Genomic DNA, 22,819 nt, shown 5'->3' with positions numbered 1-22,819 from the left:
GCAATGCTCCTCAACAAACTCAGTGACACAACGCTCACGAGATATTGCCCCAACTCATGGAGCATAAGCTATCCTAAAAATCTCTCGAATAATGCAAAAAAGAATTTCAAACAAAGACTAATCAAACGACTTCCAGAAACCCTAATAGTCGATACCTACCAAAGCGGGAGCAATGCAACCAGAAGACCGACTTCGTCTTCTACACTAAACTGCCTGCAAAGTGGAGAAACACCTTCCTCTCCAACTACAGATTTCTAAATCTATAAAAAAATCCCCTATGGAACCAACCTCACTGCTTCCCCCTTTAGAGGGGAAATCTCCATCTCTTATTTTCAGGACAGGGAACATACTTATACAAGCTTCAGACCGTCACTTCACCATCTTTGACCGACACTTTCTCTCACTTCTAGATTCTGTTACCAAACATGCCCTTGTGCCCCACAGTCGCCTCCCCCCTACATCCCCGAACAACAACCCCAATACTACTCGCCTCCTTGCCTTCACTGACTCGCTATGCACCACTGCTGCTCCCTCTGACAAGATGAGCAACATGACTACCCCCCTGGACGTGTGCCTTCAACAAATCTTATCTAAAATAACTTCAACCGAACCTACCTTAACCAACGAACACACGGGAACTCAACTCGCTTACTCACTGCATGAGCCAGTTGCTGCCAACCCCAATTCAAGACCTTCCACAACGGAGTCCCCTTTGGACTCAGCCCTCTTTCCTACTGCAGTATATAGAACAATTGGTTCTGTTGGGTGGTACAATTACTGTGCACACTGTATTTACTACAGATGAAAGAGTATCTCACAATTTTTTATTTGTGACACACGAAAAAATAATTTGGAAAAGAAGAACCCACCAAAAGGAGAAATTCACAAGTAAAATTAATTTACTCCTATATTTCAAAAATCTGTACTGGCTGTCACAGATACACATGAATTGCAACAAGACAACGAGTGACTAAGGTGATAAAGTGACGTAAAATGAATAGTGAAAGAAACAGTACACTATATACATGACAGTTATAAGTGACCTAAAAATAAAAAGAATATTTTTGTCCTGTCTTAATTTTTCACATGCAATAAAGACCCATTCACAAATCAATTTATGGTCAAGAGAACTGTGTGGACATATGTAATAATAAATATATAAGGATTAGCAAACTAAGGGATGAGGCAAAGCAAACAACCGCACCTGTCAAAACAAGTTCCGGGAAAGTAGTGGTGGTGCAGGAAGACCAAAGAGTACTACTCTCTATACTCCCTATTTGGAAACCCAAAACCGCATAAAAAACAAAGGAATTCCGCACACACAAATGATCTATCCATTCCAAGTCAGTTAGGCAACAGTCATAGTTGATGATGCGAAGAAATTCTCAAACGTAGTATTTCTGTTTTCTTTCAAACATTGTCCTTTATTGAAAAAGGATGATACACCAAGTTGATAAAATCCAATAGCTAGAATCCAATAGCCGACGTGTTTCGTCCCAATCGGACTTCTTCAAGGCTTCAAAACCACTTTCTTTCGCAACCAACTTGACTGCGCTAAGAACTGAGCCAGAGAGCTCGTCAACATTATTAAACGGCAAACTACCCTTTCATCCCCACACGATACAAAAGCCACCACTGAGCGCTGTGATGGAATTACTTTCCCCTCGGCCTCACTCCCCTACATGGCAGAACCCCCTCCTGGGCCTCTATAAAAACTAATTTCAACCTTGATCTCCTTCAACTGAAAAACAAAGCGAATTAGTCCGATTTTGAACCTATGACTGAAAGTGAAGTCTTCAATATAATTGCGAAGTTGAAGCCAAAATCCCACACTTTAGATCCTATGCCTTCCACAATAGTTCAAAACCTCAACCATATCTTTGCCCCATTCTGGATTAAAATAATTAACTCCTCTCTCTCCACTGGCAGTGTTCCTGACTGCCTCCAACTAGGCCAAATCACACCCAAACTCAAAAAACCAGGTGCGGACCTCAATGACTTCAATAACCTCAGACCTATCACCAACCTTCCCTTTCTAGCCAAAACATTGGAGAAGTGTGTCCTACAACAACTAAACCAACACATAGAAGAATTCAACCTCCATGACACCTTCCAATTGGGGTTCAGGAAAGACTGTAGCACTGAAACTGCTATGCTCAATATCTCGGATGACATTCACAGATCCTTGGATGAAGGTGATGCATGCCTCCTAATCTTACCTGACCTATTGGCTGCCTTCGATACCGTAAAATACCCTGCTTTACTTGCAACACTCAAGACCCGTACTGGGAACAATGGCACAGTCCTTAGATGGTTCACATCTTACCTGCAACATCGCTCGCAACAAATAAAAATCAACAACTGTTTGTCAAAAACCTAGTTCCTCATGGTGTACCCCAAGGCTCCACTCTATCCCCAGCCCTTTTCAATCTCTTCATGGAGCCCCTTACGGTTATCCTGAACCAAGCAGGGGTCAATTGTCACCTATATGCTGATGACACTCAACTCTATTACAAGATTAAATCACCCAGGGACATCCTACATCTGAATTCCACACTAATCAAGATACAAACTTGCTTAATATCAACCACTTAAAGCTGAACTCCCAAAAAACTGGACTACTACCTTTCTCCCTGAAAAAGAACCTGCTACCAATCCAAGTATGGCTCAAGAATATGGACGCTCTAAACTGTTCTCTAACACTGTCCAACACCGTTAAGTTCTTTGGTATCACCCTGGACAGAAACATGTCCTTGAAAGCCCACATCAACTACTCAGCCAAAGGAGCACTCCTCACACTAAAACACCTCCAGAAAATCCAACCTTTCATTCCCCCTGAAGATTTTAAGATGGTAGTGCAATCACTTGCCCTCTCAAAACTGGATTATGGTAACGCGATCTTCACAGGAACTCCGAAAACTCACCTGGCCCCCTTAAGTTCAGTTCTGAACATGGCAGCCCAGCTAATAACAGGTTGCAATCGGTTTGAGCACATCACACCAGCCCTCAAGAGCCTCAATTGGCTCACAATCGAAGAAAGATGTTTCTACAAGACCGCTTGCATCACCCACAAAGCCCTTAACTCACATAACCCCAACTATCTGGAGAACAAACTTTCGAAAGCTGGTAGAGTTGGATCTCTAAGGCGCTCCAACGCACTTCTTCTCATACCTCCCAAACTGAAAAAGACATCCTCCCAGACACGTTCTTTCTCTGGAAATGCTTCCACGGTATGGAACTCACTCCCGAGTGACATGCGCTGCAACCCCTCATTTTCCTGTTTCAAACGGGACCTTAAACACCTACTGCTCAACAAATACTTCAACATTCACCGTAACTGAGCTATGTTCCCAAAGCTCACGCCCACTCTGCCTTGACCAGTTGTAGAGGTTAAATTCGTGTTTCAGCTGTCCACTATGTCTTGTACATCTTTTAGCTCAAGCTGTTCCTATGTCTGCATACTGTAACTAGTGCTGCGACCAAACAATTTTCTTTGTCTGTTTTTTTTGCATGTACTTCAATCTAATGATCTCGCATTATATGTAAAGCGCTCTGATACCTTTGGGTCTAGCTAGCTCTATGAAAAAACTTATAAATAAAAATAAATAATATTTGCTGTGCGTGCTATGAAGGGTTAATATTCATGAATATTATATGAATAAAATATTTACATGCACACATGACACATATGAAGGATCTAGGGTTTGCTTTTAGAAGACACATTGGTAGGGCGGATGCTTACAAAAGGGAGGAGAATGGTGTTAATTGGCGTGAATTCTAGTCATTGGTGCAGGACCCAGGAGTAGCCTGACCGTAGAACAGGTGAACACTTTACCCATCTTGAGGTGCTAGACAGTGATCTCTGGAATGGGTTCCTAATTACTCAAGGGTAAATGAGCAGGTATGCTGGGTCAGCACCTATGGCCACAGACCCCGTGGGTGCATCTGGTGTTTGAGCGCTAGCCACTTCTAGAAGTACATCTTGGGTGACTACTGTGGTGTGCATGGTAAAATGTTTAGATAGAACCATAGTTAAACAGTTCCTGCAGACAAATAACCTGTATTTTCTATGAGGTCTCACTAGTTTAGCCCCACAGACCCTGCACTGTCCAGTGCCATTTAGTTCCCCTAGTCTAGGGAGGTATCCCAAATTATGGAAGCTACAGGGTCCTGGGCTGAGAAGCCTAGAGCAAGAACTTTGAGAATCTAGATGCTAACTTTATTTACAACTGTATCTTCTGAGCATTTATATTGCTGCTACAATCGGCTAGTGTAAATACACCCTCCCAATGTGAGCATGTAGACTGCTTGTCTTCAGACTAGACCCGGAATATCTTCCCCCTCCTCCAAAAGAAATCCTCATGTGAATTGTCTCCATAGGAGCTATTAACACCCACATCCACGTAACTTTCCAGTATAGAAGTGTGATTTAATTATTCTGGCATATTGGGAATATATATGTTGCACCCCATTCGGGGGAGGGAGCATAGGGCAGACACGGGGCTACTGGTCCCCAAACATGGTGCTTGAGGTTGTTTGCCACTAGTTTCAGCAGTCCATCCTTTTAAGGCTCTGCAAACTAACCAAGACCAACTTTTCCTCACTTTACTCTCAGGGTAGTGAGGGTGAGCAAAGGCTTCTCAGGGAGGTAATATGGAGGGCAAGTCCTCAGAACTCAATACTCAACCAGACACAGTAGCATATTGTCCAGCCGAGCGATTTATTTTTTTGTTGAAAGAAACTAATTTAATCTTGCAGCAAAATGAAATGTTACATGCACCAATGATAGTTTTGTTGCAGGGTTGTAAACTTGCGTACTAGATTTAGTAATGTTTGTTTACCGTCTACAGGGCCCTTTCCTGCTCTCCCTCACTAGGAAGCTCCCAATGTCTGTGGGCACTTAGGCAAAGCTACGAAAATAGACATAGTTTAGGCTCGGTTGCAAACAGTATCAATTAACCAAAAGGTTAGTGCATAGATCAGTTCAATAGTTTTGATGCCAAAACTTTTGTCACAATAAAGGTTACTGTTCTAACAGCAGTAGTCCCTTTTGGGGAAGTCACGCATAGTCATTCAGTTTGTATGAGCTCAACTTATCTTTCCTCCACAATCTTGTTGTGGATCTGTGCTGGCCGGTGTGGTCAGCGACTGTACTCCCAGCGTTGATGACCCCATGAATGATTGCTTCTCCATTCTCTTGGCCACAAGTATTGAACACCACATCAGACCTGCTTGTCAGGTGCTTGGCTTCAGCATCTGAGACCTCCAGGCCAAGGCAGGTGAGCGTTCAGCTTCAGAAGTGAAGTTAGCAGGTGCTCCTATTTGGTAGTTGCGGACAAAGGCTGATGCAGCGCACCTCATAGTCGAGCACGCCTCACACCTCTGGAAACCAGTGACAGCACCAGACCAGCGGCAAAATTCCCTGGCAGCACTAAGATATTTTAGTGGATAACTTCTTCATATAGCTCATGCCTAGAGTTGCACTGCAAGGTGGGCCGCTCAAGACAGTGACTTTGCTCTCTGAAGGCATTCAGCTACTTCTCTCTGTTCCCCGCTCCAGGAACATGCTGGGATTCTCCTACTGGGAAGTATTTTCCCCTTTTCCTTTCTGAGCAGGCAGAAAGACTTCTGCGCTCTAGGCAGACACAGCTTATCCAACAAATTGTAGACTTCAGTTGATATCCCTTACCTCTGGAAGACCGTACATAGACATGTAGACACCAAACCCGGTCACACAGCCCTGTTGAGCACTCTTTTCCTTGGTCAGGAAGAATGACATTGAAACAAGGTGGGGAGGTTTGGATCAACTTTTATACTCCCATTGTGGACAGTAGATGTGTTTCTACTCTCTATTTTATACAGTTTTATATTGGTCCCGTTTCAAATAGGGGCAGCTCCTCCACTAGGGTGGAGGAGCGTCGCCCCACGTGAAAGCCCAAACATAAAATGGTAATAACTTTTGGTTATTACCATTTTATGTTTCTTTGCGCATTGAGGGTGGGCTAGTGGGCGGGTGGGCGGAGCTGGCAGGGCAGGAGCGATTGGCCCACTCCTGTGTGCGCAAAGACTGTCGGTCAAACCAGTCATGCGCACTCTGCACTTCTCCATGTAGGCTGCAGTGCAGCCTACATGGAGAACATACCCTCCCCTGGCTGGGCGGCATCCCGACCAATCACAACGCTCCACTGGAGCGTTGTGATTGGCATAGGGGAGGGGAGGGAGGCTGCCTGCTTCCTGTTCCTCTCGGAGGCAGGAAAGCAGGAGCAGTGAAGACGCTGGCCCCGGGCGCGGCGGGAAAATAAGTGTAATTTTTTTTCATATTTTTTTATTTTTCAATTACGTTTTAGGCTGGAAACCCTGAGCAGAATTAAAAAAGAATAGTGAAGTGCCAGAATGTAAAGAGAAGCGGTTTCTAAAGCCTATTTTACTTTCTGCAAGATTCAGCCATTTGGTCCTCTGTAGTATGCCAGAGAGCAGATTTAGGGGCCTCCAGGAGAAGTGTCACACTAAGTACACCTTGCTCCTCGGGCGCAGCTGAGTGAGTGCAGCATATGGCTCTTCTCCCAATTGCCATAAAAGCTTTTGTGCCAAAGCTTGTGCTTTCCTGCAATGTGGGGTATGGAGGACATGAAACAAAAAGACCCTTAAAGTCTGCTCTTCAGCCATGCCCGAACAAACAAATCCCGGTCAAAGTGCTTTTACAGGCCAGCAGGGATGGGTGTGGTGCAACACAGCTTGGGTGGTATTTTTAAGTGGGACTAGCAGCCCACGAGGGATAGAACTAGAAAACATATGTGCTCTCTTTGAATGTTGAATAAAAAAGAAAAGAGTAGTTCCCTAAATGTGAGTAGTGGAAGAAGACAAGTCAGCCAATCGAAAGACTTGTAATGAGGATATGCTCTAGGAGAGGGTCAAACACTTGAAGAGTGTAAGAAGCAAGTACATGAGAGTTACTATTAAGCCAACCAATGTTAAGAAATGGGTGGGATGTAAGCCCACAGAAAAGTCACAGTAGGCCTTTCACAACCAGACCGCTTGCTCTGTTTGTTAGCTGAGGTCTGGTGTTACTAAAGACAGGAACCCAGTAGGCTGCCACCACTGAGTTATGTGACAAACCTTGGATTTGGACAACAATCTAATGCTCAATACTAGGATATGCTTTATGTGTCCATCCAAGTCACAGAATGGGTTCTGGACCTCTCATTACCATGGATAGGCCAAGGCCTGTGCACCCATGCTAGATTAGAACAATGCCAGGGCTAAACAAAAAGTCAGACTACCAGTTTCACATGCTGTCAGATCAGTGGCGGCTCGCCAAGGGAGTGTAGCGGGGCAGTGAGTCGGGGCGGGGGAGGGGCAGGGTGGGGGTTAGTAAACTCTGGCATATGGAGGTACGGGGTTAAGTAAATAAATACAACAATTTACATTGCGCGTGCTGCATCACCAAGTTGGCGATGCAGTGCGCGCAATGTAAATTGTTGTATACTACCCCCCACCCTGCCCCACCCCACCCCGCCCCACCCTGCCGCTCCACCTCCCCGCAGCACTCCCTCGGCGAGCCGCCACTGTGTCAGATACACCATACAGGGTACATGCCTGTTTACCATGCAGGAGACATTTTTGCCCTAACGGTAATATTGATTATGCAGTTACTGGACTGTCTAAGAATCATATGGAGGCACTGTGTTAGTACTGCACGTGGTTCATGCTCTGCTGCATCAACCTGCACTCATTTTGGTGTGCCTTCTCCTGGGCATCACTGCAGCTTGCTTCATCCTAGTAGACAGGCACATATATATTCTGCCTCATGAACCTCAGTTTGAATGGGGTCACCAAAGTAAGAAAGTACTAGAAAAAGGTAAATGATTGTGTTTATTACATTTTGGTTAATATCAAAATATACTGTTTATCATTAAAGCCACAAAGTATACAAAATGACATAATCCTGATTAGTACAAATATACACAGTTAAAATGCTAAGTTAAAGTGTGCACATAAAATAATATACCCTGTTGGAAAACTCTAAAACTTTTCAATAATGCTGTAGATGAGGATATACGTCCGACATAACGAAGCAAAACTTAATTACAAATACCTGCTATTTTGTATTTTACACATATAACATAGTGTTGCCACTGCAAATACACAATCTAATCTAAGTATAGTTGTTAAAAACGAGGACCTCTAAGACCTTTCCAGTCTTTGAAAAGTCATGCATTTGATTATTTTTTTTGTCACCCAAACATTTGTGGATGATGAGCCTTTAACTTTTTAGTTAAAGAGGTAGGGCATGATTTAGAGTTTGGCGGAGAGAGTAATCCATTTCAATGGTGACAGAATACCCTCTCTGTCAAACTAAAGCTCTGCCTGCCTCATTTAGAGTTTGATGGAACATATGCGTGTCAGCAACTGAGACTACTCCATCTCCGTCGCAGACCTACTCATTTAATGACTAAGGGTCGTCTGAGGTATTGCCATTTGTCTGCACAATCCATTTAGAGTGGACGGACAAATGGTCAGTTTTTATTTTTACATACCACCACCCAAAACGTGGTGGTAAGAGAAAGTAAAATAATTTTCATGACCCACTTGTCATTGGAGAAAACTCCTATGGCGACTGGGGTCATTGCTTTTTTAATTCTCAAAAAGAAAATCCTGCATGTTGACGGAGCTGCAAAGCATACTTTCAATGCATTGACTGCATCCGCTGTACTAGTGGTTCCTGCCACTGGTCCACGATGATCACTGATGTGGCAGACCTTTTTAAATTTGGAGTGTGGTTACGCCATCATAACGATGGAGTATTTTGCTGCATTGCCTTGATGGAGTAAAAACTGCACTCTGAACTCTAACTCATTCCCTTCATCTGGAATCCTGGGATGGCATAATTGAGAACTCTTGTGGAGGGTCAGCCTGCACAGGAGAGAGGCAAGTAAAGACAACTTCACTACAAAATGTTGACATAAATTCCCCATCTCGGATAGCTGGAATGTGATCCTCGTGGCTCGTCACACACCTTGATTTGGTAACGGAAGATTCATAGACTAAGCTACTTACACTTAACGGGAGGATGAAGCTATACACTCTTTATCTAAGGGTGACCGCAATAGAATCCCTCAGGGAGAACTCTTGAATGGGATTCGGTAAACTCAAGAATTGAGTCGCGGAGTTGATCAACTTTATGCACTATCAATTCTGGGAAGGATGTGTTGGGTAAGAGCAGCCTAGGGTTAGTTGGTTAAAGGTTTAAGAACTTTTCGATTTAATGAATCTTAAATGTTGTCAGCAAAATGCATATCCTTGGCAATGGAATCGCCTATTGTACAACGAAAATGTGACAACATCTTTACATGGACCCATGTAAATGAATGCTGTAATGTCTTTACCAATCAACCCAGAACATTTTCATCTCTGCTGCATAAACTGTAATTATGTGTGTTTTCATGCTGCAAAACTAAATAAATAGATCAAACCAAAAAAATAATCTCTACACAATTTAGATATGAGCAGTGCATGGATTTTGGCTCTGTGAGGGTTGAGGTGAGGGGACCTATACAGAAATTGAGTGGGTTGGACCAGCTGCAGCGTGAAGACTAAAAAAGAGATACATCTTGTGGTTAAAGTGGACTTCTTATTTCTCTTTCTCCCAATTACATCTACTTTATAAAGGCTGTGGCTCCTGTGTCTCCAACACTACCATTCACATTTGTATGTACCTTGATGCACTGAAGGCTCCATGTCCTCCACACACTTGAGTGTTTTAATACCACGGCATCTGTTTTAAAGTGTGATTAAGTGTTTCATTTCTTCATTTGAATTGGCACCAATTCTTCAATTTCCCACTGGCCAGTCACTGGTCCGTTAATTGATGTCCATCAGGATATGTGGAATTTTTCTATTGTCCCAGTATTTCCAGATCAGTGAGGAAGAATGCTGATCATCCCATTACAGGACGCCATGGAAAGATTGCTAAAGACAATGAAGAAGAACATTTCTACTTTGACAACATCTAAGGCTCCAAATAATAAAAAGATGGACTCTTATAGAGAAGCCTATCTATGTTCTTTCTCCTTCTCTTTCCCAGTCATGCAGTGTGTCCACATGCTTTCAGTGACATTTACTGCACCTCTGAACATAAAAGGTACATTTCAAAATCAGCTTGGATTTTTTTTTAATTTAGAATCGAGATGGTTTAGATCTTATTTTCTCCATGAGTTGAATGTCTGAGACAGAACTAAGCTTTCCGTCTCCTTGTATGCAGCTAGCATATGCATTTCTCCCCATTTTGCTTCTCCTCCTCCCTTAACTTGGTTCTTTTAATGGATTTTCCCAATGAATTCAAATTTTGTGACGGCACATCCCCTTAGACATACTGTCTGCTCTTTTTCTGGTTTGTTGTGAACACTATGACATGGCCCGTTTGGACCTTTACTATTTTTATAATGTGTTTATTTGCAGATTCTTTTATTCTTTTAGTAGAAAGTGTGCGATTTTAAACCCACGCAAAAGTATTAATATCCTGTTTGCCCGCTATCTATGCGGACGTATTTTTATTGTTATTTGTTTGTTATGGTCTTTGCCATAACATCTGGGACACTTCCAGTTGAAGATGACATGTTTTATTGTTTTAGTTCTAGGAGCTTAATATCTATGGTCATGTTTTTGCTTCAGTGTCTGCACGCCCTGTATCATTTTATAAATATGAGATTAAAACTGCGATCAGATACTATAAAAACCATTCATTTGAGGTACTTCGCACTGTCACTCTAGAGGTCATGCTGATTTGCATTGACAGCCAGCGTCAGTCAGGGCTGCTCCTAGAGAAGTGGCCTTCAGCCTTGCTTTGCTTATCATTCCCAGACAAGAGCTGTGATAGAGAATAGAGAAGCAGCTATTTTTTACTGAGGGAGGGTACTCTATATGATCCATCTTAAGAAACCCGATTTATAGGCCTGCTATTTTCTGCTTCTGCTCAAATTTAGCTTACTGGATAGAATTAGCGATGGGATGTTAGGATACTAGGAGCCTACTAACCATGTTGGGAATGCTGATATTGTTTTCACTTGCAGTGTCCGGCATTACTACATTTATCTTTTCATTCTGCGCAGACAAATGCTCTAGGTCTGGGTTTTAGAATAATCATATTAAAGTTCATCCTCTGTTTCTTAGTGGTATTTAAATTTACGAAAGATGGTTTGGAGCTCAAGTGTGTCCCTGAACTCATCTAGTGGGACTGATCATGGCCAGAAAGTACTTCTCAGCTCAGTGTGTTGTGTATGGGTTGCAGAGCATCTGCATTTCTAATTCATATTGGTGCTTTGGACTAAGTCCTTGAACCCGGGGCCTTAGAAATCTGACCCCTGGGACTCTTGGGGAGGGAGGCAGTTTGTGACAATGGGCATGCAACGTGAGGTGCTTGATTATCTGAATTTTTGGAGTATGTTTTGATAAATTCTTTTGAAAACAAATATTATAAATATACGGAGATGTTTGTTGCAATATTGATTCCCTCTTTCTTGTTAAATAGAAAAGCCATGTTTATTGGAGGATTGTCAAGCTTGCTTCTTAAAAGTGCATTTCCACCATTCTGTGGCTTCTACATTTTGGGTTTTATGGTTATTAAATGTATTCATTAGAAAATGGCAGCTCCTGTTGCGATCGGAGTAAATTACAAGACAGCAGTTACACAATATCTCGAATACAGAGGTGTCCCCAATTCTGGGTTTCATTAAACGTTGCTATTCAAACGCATTCTCAAATTATTTATGCATGGGTGGGGTTTGATCCTATAGATGCCAATACTGGGTATTTTCACACCTACAAAGCTGCAGCCGTTCCACCACAATACCTAACACATCATGACTTGGAGGTCCTTTGACCAACCAAGAACGCCACAACTAGTGTGATGTTTAATTAAAATAAAAAACAACAATAACACACCCCCCCCCCTACCCCCATTGGATCCACCCACCCCCGAAATGGATCCCTCAAGTAATGATATGGCCACCTGGCCTGTATTAATTGGGTATATGCCTTTTCCTAATCCAGGAAGCCTACAGGCTGCGGAAGTAAAATATTTATTTAAGTCAGTAGCCTTGTATAGACAGCTCAGACAATATGTACTGCAGCCAATAGTAGGCAGAGTAGATCCAGCAGGACCTGCACCACAGGCTTGGGTTGCCATACAGCCAATTAGTTCAGAGACTATAAGGGCTATTATGAGCAGATTGCCCGTAAAGCTTGACGAAATTGCCTTCTGGATTGCTTCCAAGACGAACCAGTTGCAAGCGGTCTATCTTCACTCAACACCTCAAGACAAGCATAGAATTGTGACTATATTCCTTCCGCGTGGGGTTCATGCAACCTGAAGAGGAGTGCAACATTTGCATGCTTCTATACATGGTACACCCTCACTGAGTTAAAACATGTACAAATTGTACACAGAGCTGCACCAGCTGTAGATCTGGGAATGATATTAATGGGAGGTGTTTAAACCGTTTTCACAATCATTCTGAATAACATTTAGGGAAAAGCGGTAGTTCCGGCTATACGTCAGATCTTCAGCAGTTCCTTTCAGAGAACAAGAACAGGAGCTATCTAATACAGTTTCTGTTATGTATACATAAGTGTGCCATGACATCCCGGATTCATAAGCCTACAAACTGCATCTCAAAGCTGAAATTGAGAATTAGGGTACTGGTAAGGAAGAAAACAAACAAGAAACTAAAAGGAAGCGGAAAATAAAATGGAAGACATGGACTGGATCTCCATCAACCTAGGAATCTAGCTGGAGTGGTTATAATTTGAGGGACCATGACAAAATAAAGCAGCCAGATTGTTAGCAGTATTGCTTTAAAGGACTCTGACTGTAAAAGAACAGGAAGGAGTGGATGGACCGAGTACCGAAGAAAAGACAAGCATGGCAAGCCGAACGGTGAATCCGGACATGAAGCTGATGTTAGTATAAAGAAGTAAGATAACGATTTGGACTCGGAGTCCCTTTAAAAAGAAAAAAATAGCAGGACTAGCTAAAACATGTCTTGCAAACTATGGATACTTCGCCGAAATAGAACTTGGGTGACAACCCTTCTGGACAGTGCACCAGACTATCCAAGAGCTTCTGGTGGTGAAAATGTGTATAAGTTGAAACTGCAGATAGACGAGTAAACCCTCTAGATGGGGTTTATAACGTAAAATACAGATTGAGGGAGATATACCACACACAATTGAAGAAATATTCTGGACACATTTAAAAGATAGCTACGACATTATTCTTGCAGAGGATGACTGGACTCTAGTCTTTATAAGGGGGTAATAATGTTAGCAATTTCTTCATTTATACCTGAAAACCTCAGAGAAAGATATGTACGTGAGTGGGATTTAAAACCAGCTGCAACACTACATAGAAATAAGTGAAGCACCTGTTCCGCAACACCTACCCTACTAGTCTAGTCAAATTAGTTAAAACAATGGGTTGTTTATTGTATTAATCCCAATTTGATGTTATAGTCATCAGAAACAATTCTTGATGTTATTATTTACTTTCCCGTCCCTAAAAACATATAAAATGATACCACACATGGGCATATAAACAGTTATACCCTATATCTCAAATAATGGGCAGCCATTTTGAAAAATCCGCCATATTGGATTAACGTGTCATGATAGAGTGGTAGACTTTTCACCATTGTTTTCTACGGAAAAATTTCAATAACAATCCACTCACAGAAATTGTATTGCAATTAGTTCTAGGTTCAGCAACAAATTGACTAGTCTATACCGCTGAACAGTTTGCCGATCGGACTGAGAGCCCTGAGCAGCCCTGTTAATTTTGTTGTAGCAGCCCTGGGGGGAGGTTGGGGCGTTCAAGTGTGAAGCACTGCTGCTTTTGTTACTGGGGGCCGATACTGCAACACTGCTGCAATACAGGACCCCAGTTACAAAACCGGCCCTCGTCACTAAAAAAAACCACCCCCCAGCCTTCCAGCGGAAATGCCTGATGCCCGCTACGGCCAGTCCGGCCCTGGGCGCTAACAAAATTCTTTCTTTACATAAATTCACAAACATTATTTAAAATATATTGTAGAGAAGACTAAATACAAAAAACTAGTCTCATAGAGCTGGATAATCAAAATGCACCTCACCTCTTCCAAGAGGGACAAAGGTTGCATGGAGTATCCTTGTGATGAGCAGACAATAAAATGAGGGCAATGTGAAATAATAGGTATTTTCCCCACACATTATCTGGGTTTTCAGCATAGCTTTATGACTATTGTTTGGTTTACTGTATCATCTGTTCATCCATCTTTTGTTCGCCCTTGACCTCTGCTTTGCAGTATCCGTTCCCAGCTTCCTGGGAGGGAGGGAGGGAGGGTCGGTTGGAGGTCGCGTTGTTGAATTGCTACTATGCATAATTGCTGCAAGCAATATTTTTCCTACCAGGCTCAAGAATGCATCATGTAAAAGCAATTCCCCAGACAAAATGTGAAGCAGGCAGGTGTGATGAAGACATGCAATTTTTCCCAGTACTCTGACCTTTCAAATTAAAGAATTATTTTAAAGGCCACCGCTATGCATGCGCTTTAGGTGTTTAGACTGGCCACAGCTAGAGGCCCCCAATTGCCTCTGTCTTGCAGTTGTAACCCGGACTGTTCGGGACCCCTTGTACTAACTTTTCAATGAAATTCTTTCAGGGTACAGATCAATTCTGCACCATAACGAGGACGTGAGACAAGAGGGACGTAGTCGCTGTTTCTCTGGTGTAGAGGGTCTACATTTGAACCATATGTTTTATTTATTTTATTTTAGTTCTGCGATACATTATGCTCCTAGCTTCATGAAGCAGTGTAACAATTTACAAAGAACATTTTCATTGTACGAGGAGCATTTCAAATGATGTAATTTACTCAGTGTGGTGGGAAAAAACAGATCATAAATACAGTGATGTGATTAAAAAAGGGAACACATGCAATTGGTTCTGTGCTAGACGGCACGCAAAAGCTTTTTTTCTGTTTTATCCTACATGATGTACCACAGCCTCTTGTGCTCAACGTCAAAACTTAGCTAATTACCTGACCATGGAAATTACCTTTAACAAGCCTGTCTACGTTCATAAAACTCTACAAAGACTCTGAGCGGGTCAACATAATTTTCACTTTGACATCGACCAACACGCACCACTAACATGTCTCTTTTACCCATACACTACCAAGCAACCACACTTAGTCCATTAAAGAAAATCCCAAACCCATATGAAAAGGGCACCCACATTCAGAAAGCACTGCAATGCCGTATTAGTGGTAGAAGCCCTACATAAAAGCTGATAACAAAAGAAAACCTATTTTGTTTATGAGATCAAGTAATATGGGCACATTGATATTTTCTCACCTCGCGTCCACAATCGAGGTGTTAAATACGTTTACAGATGTCTGCATTGTGTATTTCTGCAGTTTATACATAATTTGTATTCTTGTCATTTTTTTCATAAGAATGGCTACTAGTTGTCTCACTGATGGTTTGTTTTACAGAGGCCTCAACAGGGAAGACATGTTTGCCAAAAGCATTGATGAACCTGAGTGGAGGGAAGAATGACACCATCCCCATGCTCATGGACATTGCAGAAAAAACAGGAAACCTACGGGAGTTCATCAACGCGCCCTTCCGCGATGTGTACTATCGAGGTAGGTTTCGGAGTTATTCATCTGACAGTGAGTAAAAGATTCCAGAGTGAATATGTAGAATAAAGTCTGATTCCTTGTAACTTTTTTCAGTTAATATTTTTCTTCATGTGTTATCTTAACACTTTTGTATATGGTTGGTAAACACCTTCGGTTGCATAAATCTATTCTAGCGATGTAATGGCTTTGCATAGTTGGAACCTATGTCTTTCATTCTAATTGCCCATCGTTAGTTTCCCCTTCTGACGTATATCATCTTTAATTCAAGCCACATCCAATAAGGCAAAAACTGCCAATGCCTCGATCTATCGGGATGAAAAATAAGGTACCGTAGAAGACTAATGTTAAAGCAAAGAATCCAATTCAGACATGACCAACCAAGAAAAAAACACAAGTGTTGGCATATCCAAAATGGCTGCCTTTTGCAAGCTGGTGCAAAGGTTAACTAAAAATGTTTTTTCAAAATGTTGCCAGCATATACCACAAAACAATACTGCCACCTAAATGTGGCTATCATAGACTTGCATTATTAATTGAAATATATCTTTTTTAAAAAATTACTAATATGTACTAGTTGTGTTTTAAACAACTAGCATTTTAATTATGCCATGCATTTTTTCTTGTTAATATTTGTGAACGATACAAGAATGAATAAAAACATAGAAATCTAACCTAGCATTTAAATCACAGGTAGCTCCAAAGACACTTACACACTGTGTATGAGTAACTTTAAAAAGGTACCGAACAATAAATAACCATTTCAGAAAAATAAATCGCAGTTATTTAAAAATAAAAAAATAAAAAGGGCATTTGAACCAGGTTTGTCACTTGAGAGAAAGGAACTATTTTAAAGTTGTTGTCAACAATGTGAACAGGCTTTGTGGAGTCGCTCAAAGTAAATTGAGCATATGGATAAAGTGGGCTGATTTAATGTTCTGTGCGTTCCAATGTGGTTTGCAGACGCACAAGGTGAATGATGGTTTAACAGAGCAAAGATGAATCCTGCTGACCAAATGCCCCTTAGTGTTTGTATACTATGTACAGTTGTGGCCGGTATGACTTGCGGGTGGGGGGGTGTCACGTGGGGAGGTGGGGGGTGGGGGGGGGTTAATTATATTAAATATATATTTTTTTAAACATAATTAAACTTACCTGGCTGTGTCCCGGGTTACGCGTCTTCTCTGCTCTCCTGCTGTCCAGGAACAGGAAGCAGAAGCAGGCAGCCAGGCTTCCTCCCTCCCAAAGCCAATCACAACGCTGCTCAAGCAGTGTTGTGATTAGTCGTGACTCCGACCAGCCAGGGGCTAATGGGGAGGCCATTTTTGTCCATGTAGGGTGCATGCAGCCTACACGGAGAAAAGGCAAGAGTGCATATGAATGAGTGGTTTGGCCTGCCCAAGGGGCTGACCAAACTGTCTTTGCGCACTCTTGAGTGGGCAGGCACACCACTCCTCCCCTCCCCTGCTCTCAGAGCAGCCCCGCCCACTCGCAACCCAACATAAAATGGTAATAACGGAAAGTTATTACCATTTCATGTTTCTGATTCTCGCACTGTGAGTAGCAGTGCAGCGACGCTCGTCCGCCCTAGTGGAGGAGCCACCCCTGACTATGTATGAATATATTGGGAAAACAATAGTCTGGCAAAACAACTAAAACTTTCTCAAAGGCCAGACGTAAAAAACACATGAATGCACCAAGAGGCAAGTCCTCTCGATTTATAGGTCTGGGATCTGAAAAATCATTTAACTTGTTCGCTATTTTGTATTTTTTTCTGCTACCACCTCGGTTTATTATAAAGGTACTAAAACCTCAATCCTTCAAAGAGTGGTGAAGAACCTTCTGATCCAATGATGGAGCCTCATGGCTCTGTGGCCCTTTAACTAACCTCTTTACCCCTTCATCCCTTTGTCTTTGCAGACAAAATTAAAGTGTTCCATACTTGTCTGTACAGTTCATGGTACATTGCTAACTCACTTTTTTTCTAGTTCTGATTACGCATTAGACGTCCCATTAAAATACAGACATACTAACTAGTTGCTTACCGCACAAATGTTTGAGAGGCAGATGTTGGAGCTGTGTGAAAGGCAGATTAGAAGGTTGCCTTCCACAATCTAAGACAAAGATTACAATTTGGAGAAGAAGTTGAATGAACTCAAATTAGAGAATGTAGCTTGTAACTGATGGAAAAAGCACATTGTCATGTAAGCCAGAATTATCCTTTAACACTCCTTGGGAAATAGGTTGCTAATAAAGAACGCTAAATAGACTAGAAAATGCCCCAATTTATCACTTAGCTTTCATAGCTTTCTTGTGAAAGCTGGTTAGAGGTTAGAGCTTGAGGGATTAAATCACTTTCAGGAGCATGTGATACCCACTATGAACTTTGGAAAATGTATGCTTCCATTCACCTAAAGTGTTAACAGTTTAACTCGTCATTTTCTTTCAAAGAAAACAAATCGCGATTGAAAACGCTTAAACATAGTTTCAGACTAAAAAATGGAGACCAGTTGTTCCACTGATCTGCGTCCTCAGTATAAGCGCGATACAAATTCCACAATACAATACAAAACAAGCATTGGCATAGCCAATAGGTCTCGCCTTTAGGACCTTATAAGTGTTTAGCCATGCAACAGTTAATGTTGCACCAAGGATATTGTGCTGCATAACTAAATACTTATAAGGTCCCAAAGGCGAGACTTATTGGCTATGCCAATGCTTGTTTTATATATTTCCATTAAAAGGACAAATTCCATAGTCTATCAATTAAAACCTGTATTGGCTCCCAAGCAACATTTAGATTTGTGGAATAACCAATTGCACACTTTTACATTTCTTTAAGGTAGCAGGCACCCTAGAGGGAAGGCTTGTTTCTTCTTCACTGCCTCAACCATCTCTCACTCCACAGCAGAGGAGACTCTTCTTATGCATTTTCAACCCATGGAGCTCAAATATTTCAGGAAGGCTTGTTTTAAAAAAAGAAAAGTATGGAAACAGTTTTGACCAAATTAATAAAGCTTGGGATCGTCCATCACCTGCCAGCTTTGACCACAGATGCACAGACACACGCCCTCCCCACCTGACACAGGATTAGCTTCAACATTTGACACAAGTCAATATATTAAGTTCACTTTTGAAGCACCTGCTCTAGTATAATTTCCTGAGTCAACATGGATGAAAATTCGAACATTGACAATTAGGTCACCAGAGATTCCATGTTGGCATCTAAAATCATGACATTTGGCTTGATAAGAACCCGTAGCCTGCCTTATAGATGGGGGCAACCCTACCCAGGCAGCTTCATGCAAAACAATGACTCGCAAGCGAGGTTTGCATGGAGCATCTGATCTTATCTTAGTTATGTTAGAGAGGCGATGCTGGCTCCACAGATGTTTTTAGAATTTCAATGAGTCGCATTATCCCCTTCACGCTACAAGTATTTTTGTTCATTTATACGAACTTAGACCGAGGTGAAATTTAAATTAGGCTGGTGTAATTCACATAATTTCGCAAAGTTCACATTATCCTTGCATGCTAACATTACACCATGCCGCGTAACTAGATTGCTGTATGTGGCACTATGGTTGTGTGGGAACAACCAGAAAACAAGAGACTGTTGGTCGCAACACTTTTATTTTTAGTGCCTTTTTAGTCTAAAATGTGTCCTTGCGTCAAAAATTGACAGGCCATATTTTGCACTAAAACATTGCTCTTATTGATGGATTTGCAGTTCACATAATTTTGTTACATTTTGCCCAGATTTCACGTAATTACACAAAAGCAAATTATGCAATTTTTGAACACCCCTAAATTAGAAAGGGCAGTTGGAAGCCATTTTGCCATGTGTCCCTTTACCACAGAAATGGTACCATAAAAGTTTACCAGCAGTGTATTGTCCTTCGATATGTTGTGACACACCCCACACCCGATATATGTAGTATTACATTAACGTACACATTTTAAGACTCACGACACGTGAGTACTGCTGGGAAGGAAACTGCCGCCAGCAAGCCAGACAAAGTGCTGTGTGGCTGCAGAACACACACTTCAAACGATTTTAGCGCGCAGATAGACGGAAGCAAGAAACACTTGCTGATCGCCATGCGGCAGGCAGGGCTGTAAAAGTTGGCGAGCAGCAGCAGGCCGCTCACTGAGGGCGGCCTGGCTGAGAGGCTCCCCTCCCGCCACGGTGAAGCACAGGGAAGCGCCTCCTCCCTGCCTTCCCACACATACATCTTTTTGAGCCGGAGGAAAATGCTATTTTATATTTAACAAGGCGCTTATAACAGGATTTTCAAGCTCACCCCAGATCAGAATCAGTGTTATACATCACAAAACAACGTGTACAAAATGCATCTGGCAAGGAAACCTTTTGGTCTGGCTCAGCACCTGAAAAATCTATGAACGCGTGCCCCAAATGTAACATGACCACGGAAAATAAAATCTTGTATTTTCAGAGGAGTAGCTACCAGACGTGTATCAAGTTCAGTTGCACCAAGGTCCAAGTCGCAAATAATAGATGTTTTTTAAGTTCCAGACCTGGGGATGAGGAATCCACTTTCCTTGACTACATTGGGACCTTTGGCAGAGTTGGCACACTAATGCATGAATAATAGGGCAGCCCGAATATACCAGCCCTCTCAAGCAGGATAATCGCTTTTCATTTGAATAGAAAGAATAATAATAATTTTCAAACTTTTTAACACTTCAAAAGTATCCACCTTTCAACTGCAAGTCAATGAAAAACGCACGCACCACTCCCTTCGAGAAAATCGTTTAATTAGCAGCGCCCTAAGTGATGGAATGTGTGATTTTGGTTTCTCAGTTACATAGCATCTGGGTCTATTTGGTTCTCTGGCTGAAAAAGTGTGCGATTGATCAAATTTAGATTTCTTTGCTTCTAGCTGGCAGCACGGGAAACACTTCAGATTAAACATCAAAGCGGCCGTGCGGCCGCGAAAGTGAAAGTAATCGCGGTAAAGCGCGGTGCGCGCGCCCGCGCACATGCACTGTAGGTCTAGGCTGGCCTGGTAGCACTTTTTGGAGCCCTCTCAATAAGTCTCGCCAGACCAGCGCATGTGCTGGGTCAGGCGAGACCTAAATACAATACTGCGCCAGTAATGAGATCAAAGGAGGGAGGATACTTTTTCAGTGGGCGGAGGCCGTGTAGTGCTCACTTTGAATATATCGCACCATGGGTTTACCCCAGAAGTTTCTGAAAATTGCGTTATAATAATGAGAACCTCACCCATGAAAAAACTGAACATTTTGCTTGGAAGTCGTATTTTGTGAAGTTTTGGCACAGAAATACGTTGAAACCTACCTTTAAAGTGTCTAGACAGGGATCACTTGTATAATAAAAGTCTTATGGCTCCAGTAAACGTAGATAATGGTAAGAGAATGTGCACCGTTTATGCAATCTGCAGTCTATCTTTGGACAAGAACGAACTCGGGCCGGAATCCAAAAGGTAAACTTACGCTTTTGTGTAAATGTGCTACTTTTTAGTATTCATAAGCTACGTGTGCAGTTTTGAGACTCCTCGCTGCCTTACCTGTGTGCAGAGTTCTCCACATTGACTGCGAATTCTCTGGGCGTGGAGAACTCCTTACACATAAGTTTAGGGAGTGTAGAGTCGTAAAACTCGCTACATATTTTGTGAATACCAACAAGTCGTGAACTTACACAAAAATGTAAGTTTACCTTTGTGAATCAGGCCCAGAATTTGTAGGTTTCACAAAAACATGCCAACGCACGTTTCGGGATCCTGGCACATAAGAGACATTAGTCCACTTGGGGCCGAGTTGGCACCAGGGGCAGATATTTAGCTGAAGTGAATTTCAGGTCCTTCATTAAAATGCTGGGTGCATCCTACTGTGGTCTCAAAAAGAATACAGACATTATTTCAGAGTAGCAAACCGGTTTCCCCTTGCAGTTGCTCTCTTTCAAAGCAGGAATGCATTCTTCTGAAAAAAAGGGAAAGCGAGAACAGCTTCACACTTTTTGGAAGTCTTCAAGCCTTTCCCCCAATCTCTGGAAAGGCCACATGGGCATTTGTGGAAGCATGGAGTAACATGTAGTAACCTACATTTGTCTTAAATCGTATCTTCCAGGTTTTGTTACTTTTTTGTTGTTGGTGTGTGTGTCTGTGTGTGTGGGGGGGAGGGGGCGTTAGGGGTGCCAGTTTGTCCTCTAAAATAGATCACTCTAGACAACTGCTAGAGTGATGTAGCTGAAGAGACCGCCTGTGGCCCACTCCCATGGAATGCCCATTTACTTCCTCTTGTATGTCATTAAGGAAAAGTGTCCCCCTCCATCCCTTGCTGTGTGCATGTAAAAAGAACAAGCAATAAACAGGGCTGAGATTCCCTGTGTTTAAAAAGCATATGATTATCATACCGCACCCCCTTACACACCACTTTCACCTAATTGTCTTGTATGGCAAAGCCCCTCCCTGTCAAGTCAAAAACTTGATTCCATTAAGTGGTACATAAACACATACAGAGTTGAAGCGCAGCCTCCCCACCATCCCGAGTACCACTCTAACTGCCACATATTAAGATAAGTTGTATATGCACATCCGCACCAGATTGCCTAGCATGCCACCGACTGCCTGGTATGATTCTTTGCACCCCTTTCTCTCATTTCTGTGTCAATCACTTATACCATTTCATTATCTGAGCATAGAGTACCTTCACACATTCAAGTTACCATCTAACTGTGCACTTTACACTTGCAACAGGATGTGACTATGTACCCATTGTCAACAAGTTTGAAAATTGTTAATCAAGTGGATTAAAAACTATATACATCAAGCCCATGGTCGGATATGATTACTCTGCTTGTTAACCAGTATAATTCCAAATGCTTGCCCAAAATGTCTTTCTCCTTTTTCAGTCATCCTTCCTTTTCGCCATCTAAAGGCAACCCTCTGGGGGGACAAAGTGGGATCCCATAACCCAATGCCCCCCTCCCCAAAACATCACCCTGCAGGCGGGTGCAGTCATTCACTGCACCAGCCTGCAAGGGGATCTCTAATCCATCTTGAAAGCGCAAAGAAACAGCAGCTTTAAAACAGCTGCTCCGTATTTCTCTTGAATGCACTGCTCCCAGTTCGCGGTTGCCCGAGGGCAGTCCATGCAACATT

At 42.3% G+C, this 22,819-nt stretch overlaps 1 protein-coding gene across 4 annotated transcripts in view; it reads left to right on the top strand.

Annotated features, from left to right (window-relative positions):
* TRPV4 (transient receptor potential cation channel subfamily V member 4) overlaps nucleotides 1-22,819 on the top strand; it is a 601,330-nt gene that overhangs the window by 327,674 nt on the left and 250,837 nt on the right. For all 4 annotated transcript variants that reach the window (XM_085636146.1, XM_085636144.1, XM_085636145.1 and 1 more), the window contains exon 4: nucleotides 15,528-15,680. In XM_085636146.1, coding sequence (XP_085492272.1) covers nucleotides 15,528-15,680 — 153 coding nt within the window. The remainder of the gene's footprint in view (nucleotides 1-15,527; nucleotides 15,681-22,819) is intronic.

The sequence above is a fragment of the Triturus cristatus genome, chromosome 11 (assembly GCF_964204655.1).
Source record: "Triturus cristatus chromosome 11, aTriCri1.1, whole genome shotgun sequence".
In the NCBI taxonomy this organism is placed as follows: Eukaryota; Metazoa; Chordata; class Amphibia; order Caudata; family Salamandridae; genus Triturus; species Triturus cristatus.
This window is presented reverse-complemented; position numbering and strand designations above follow the sequence as displayed.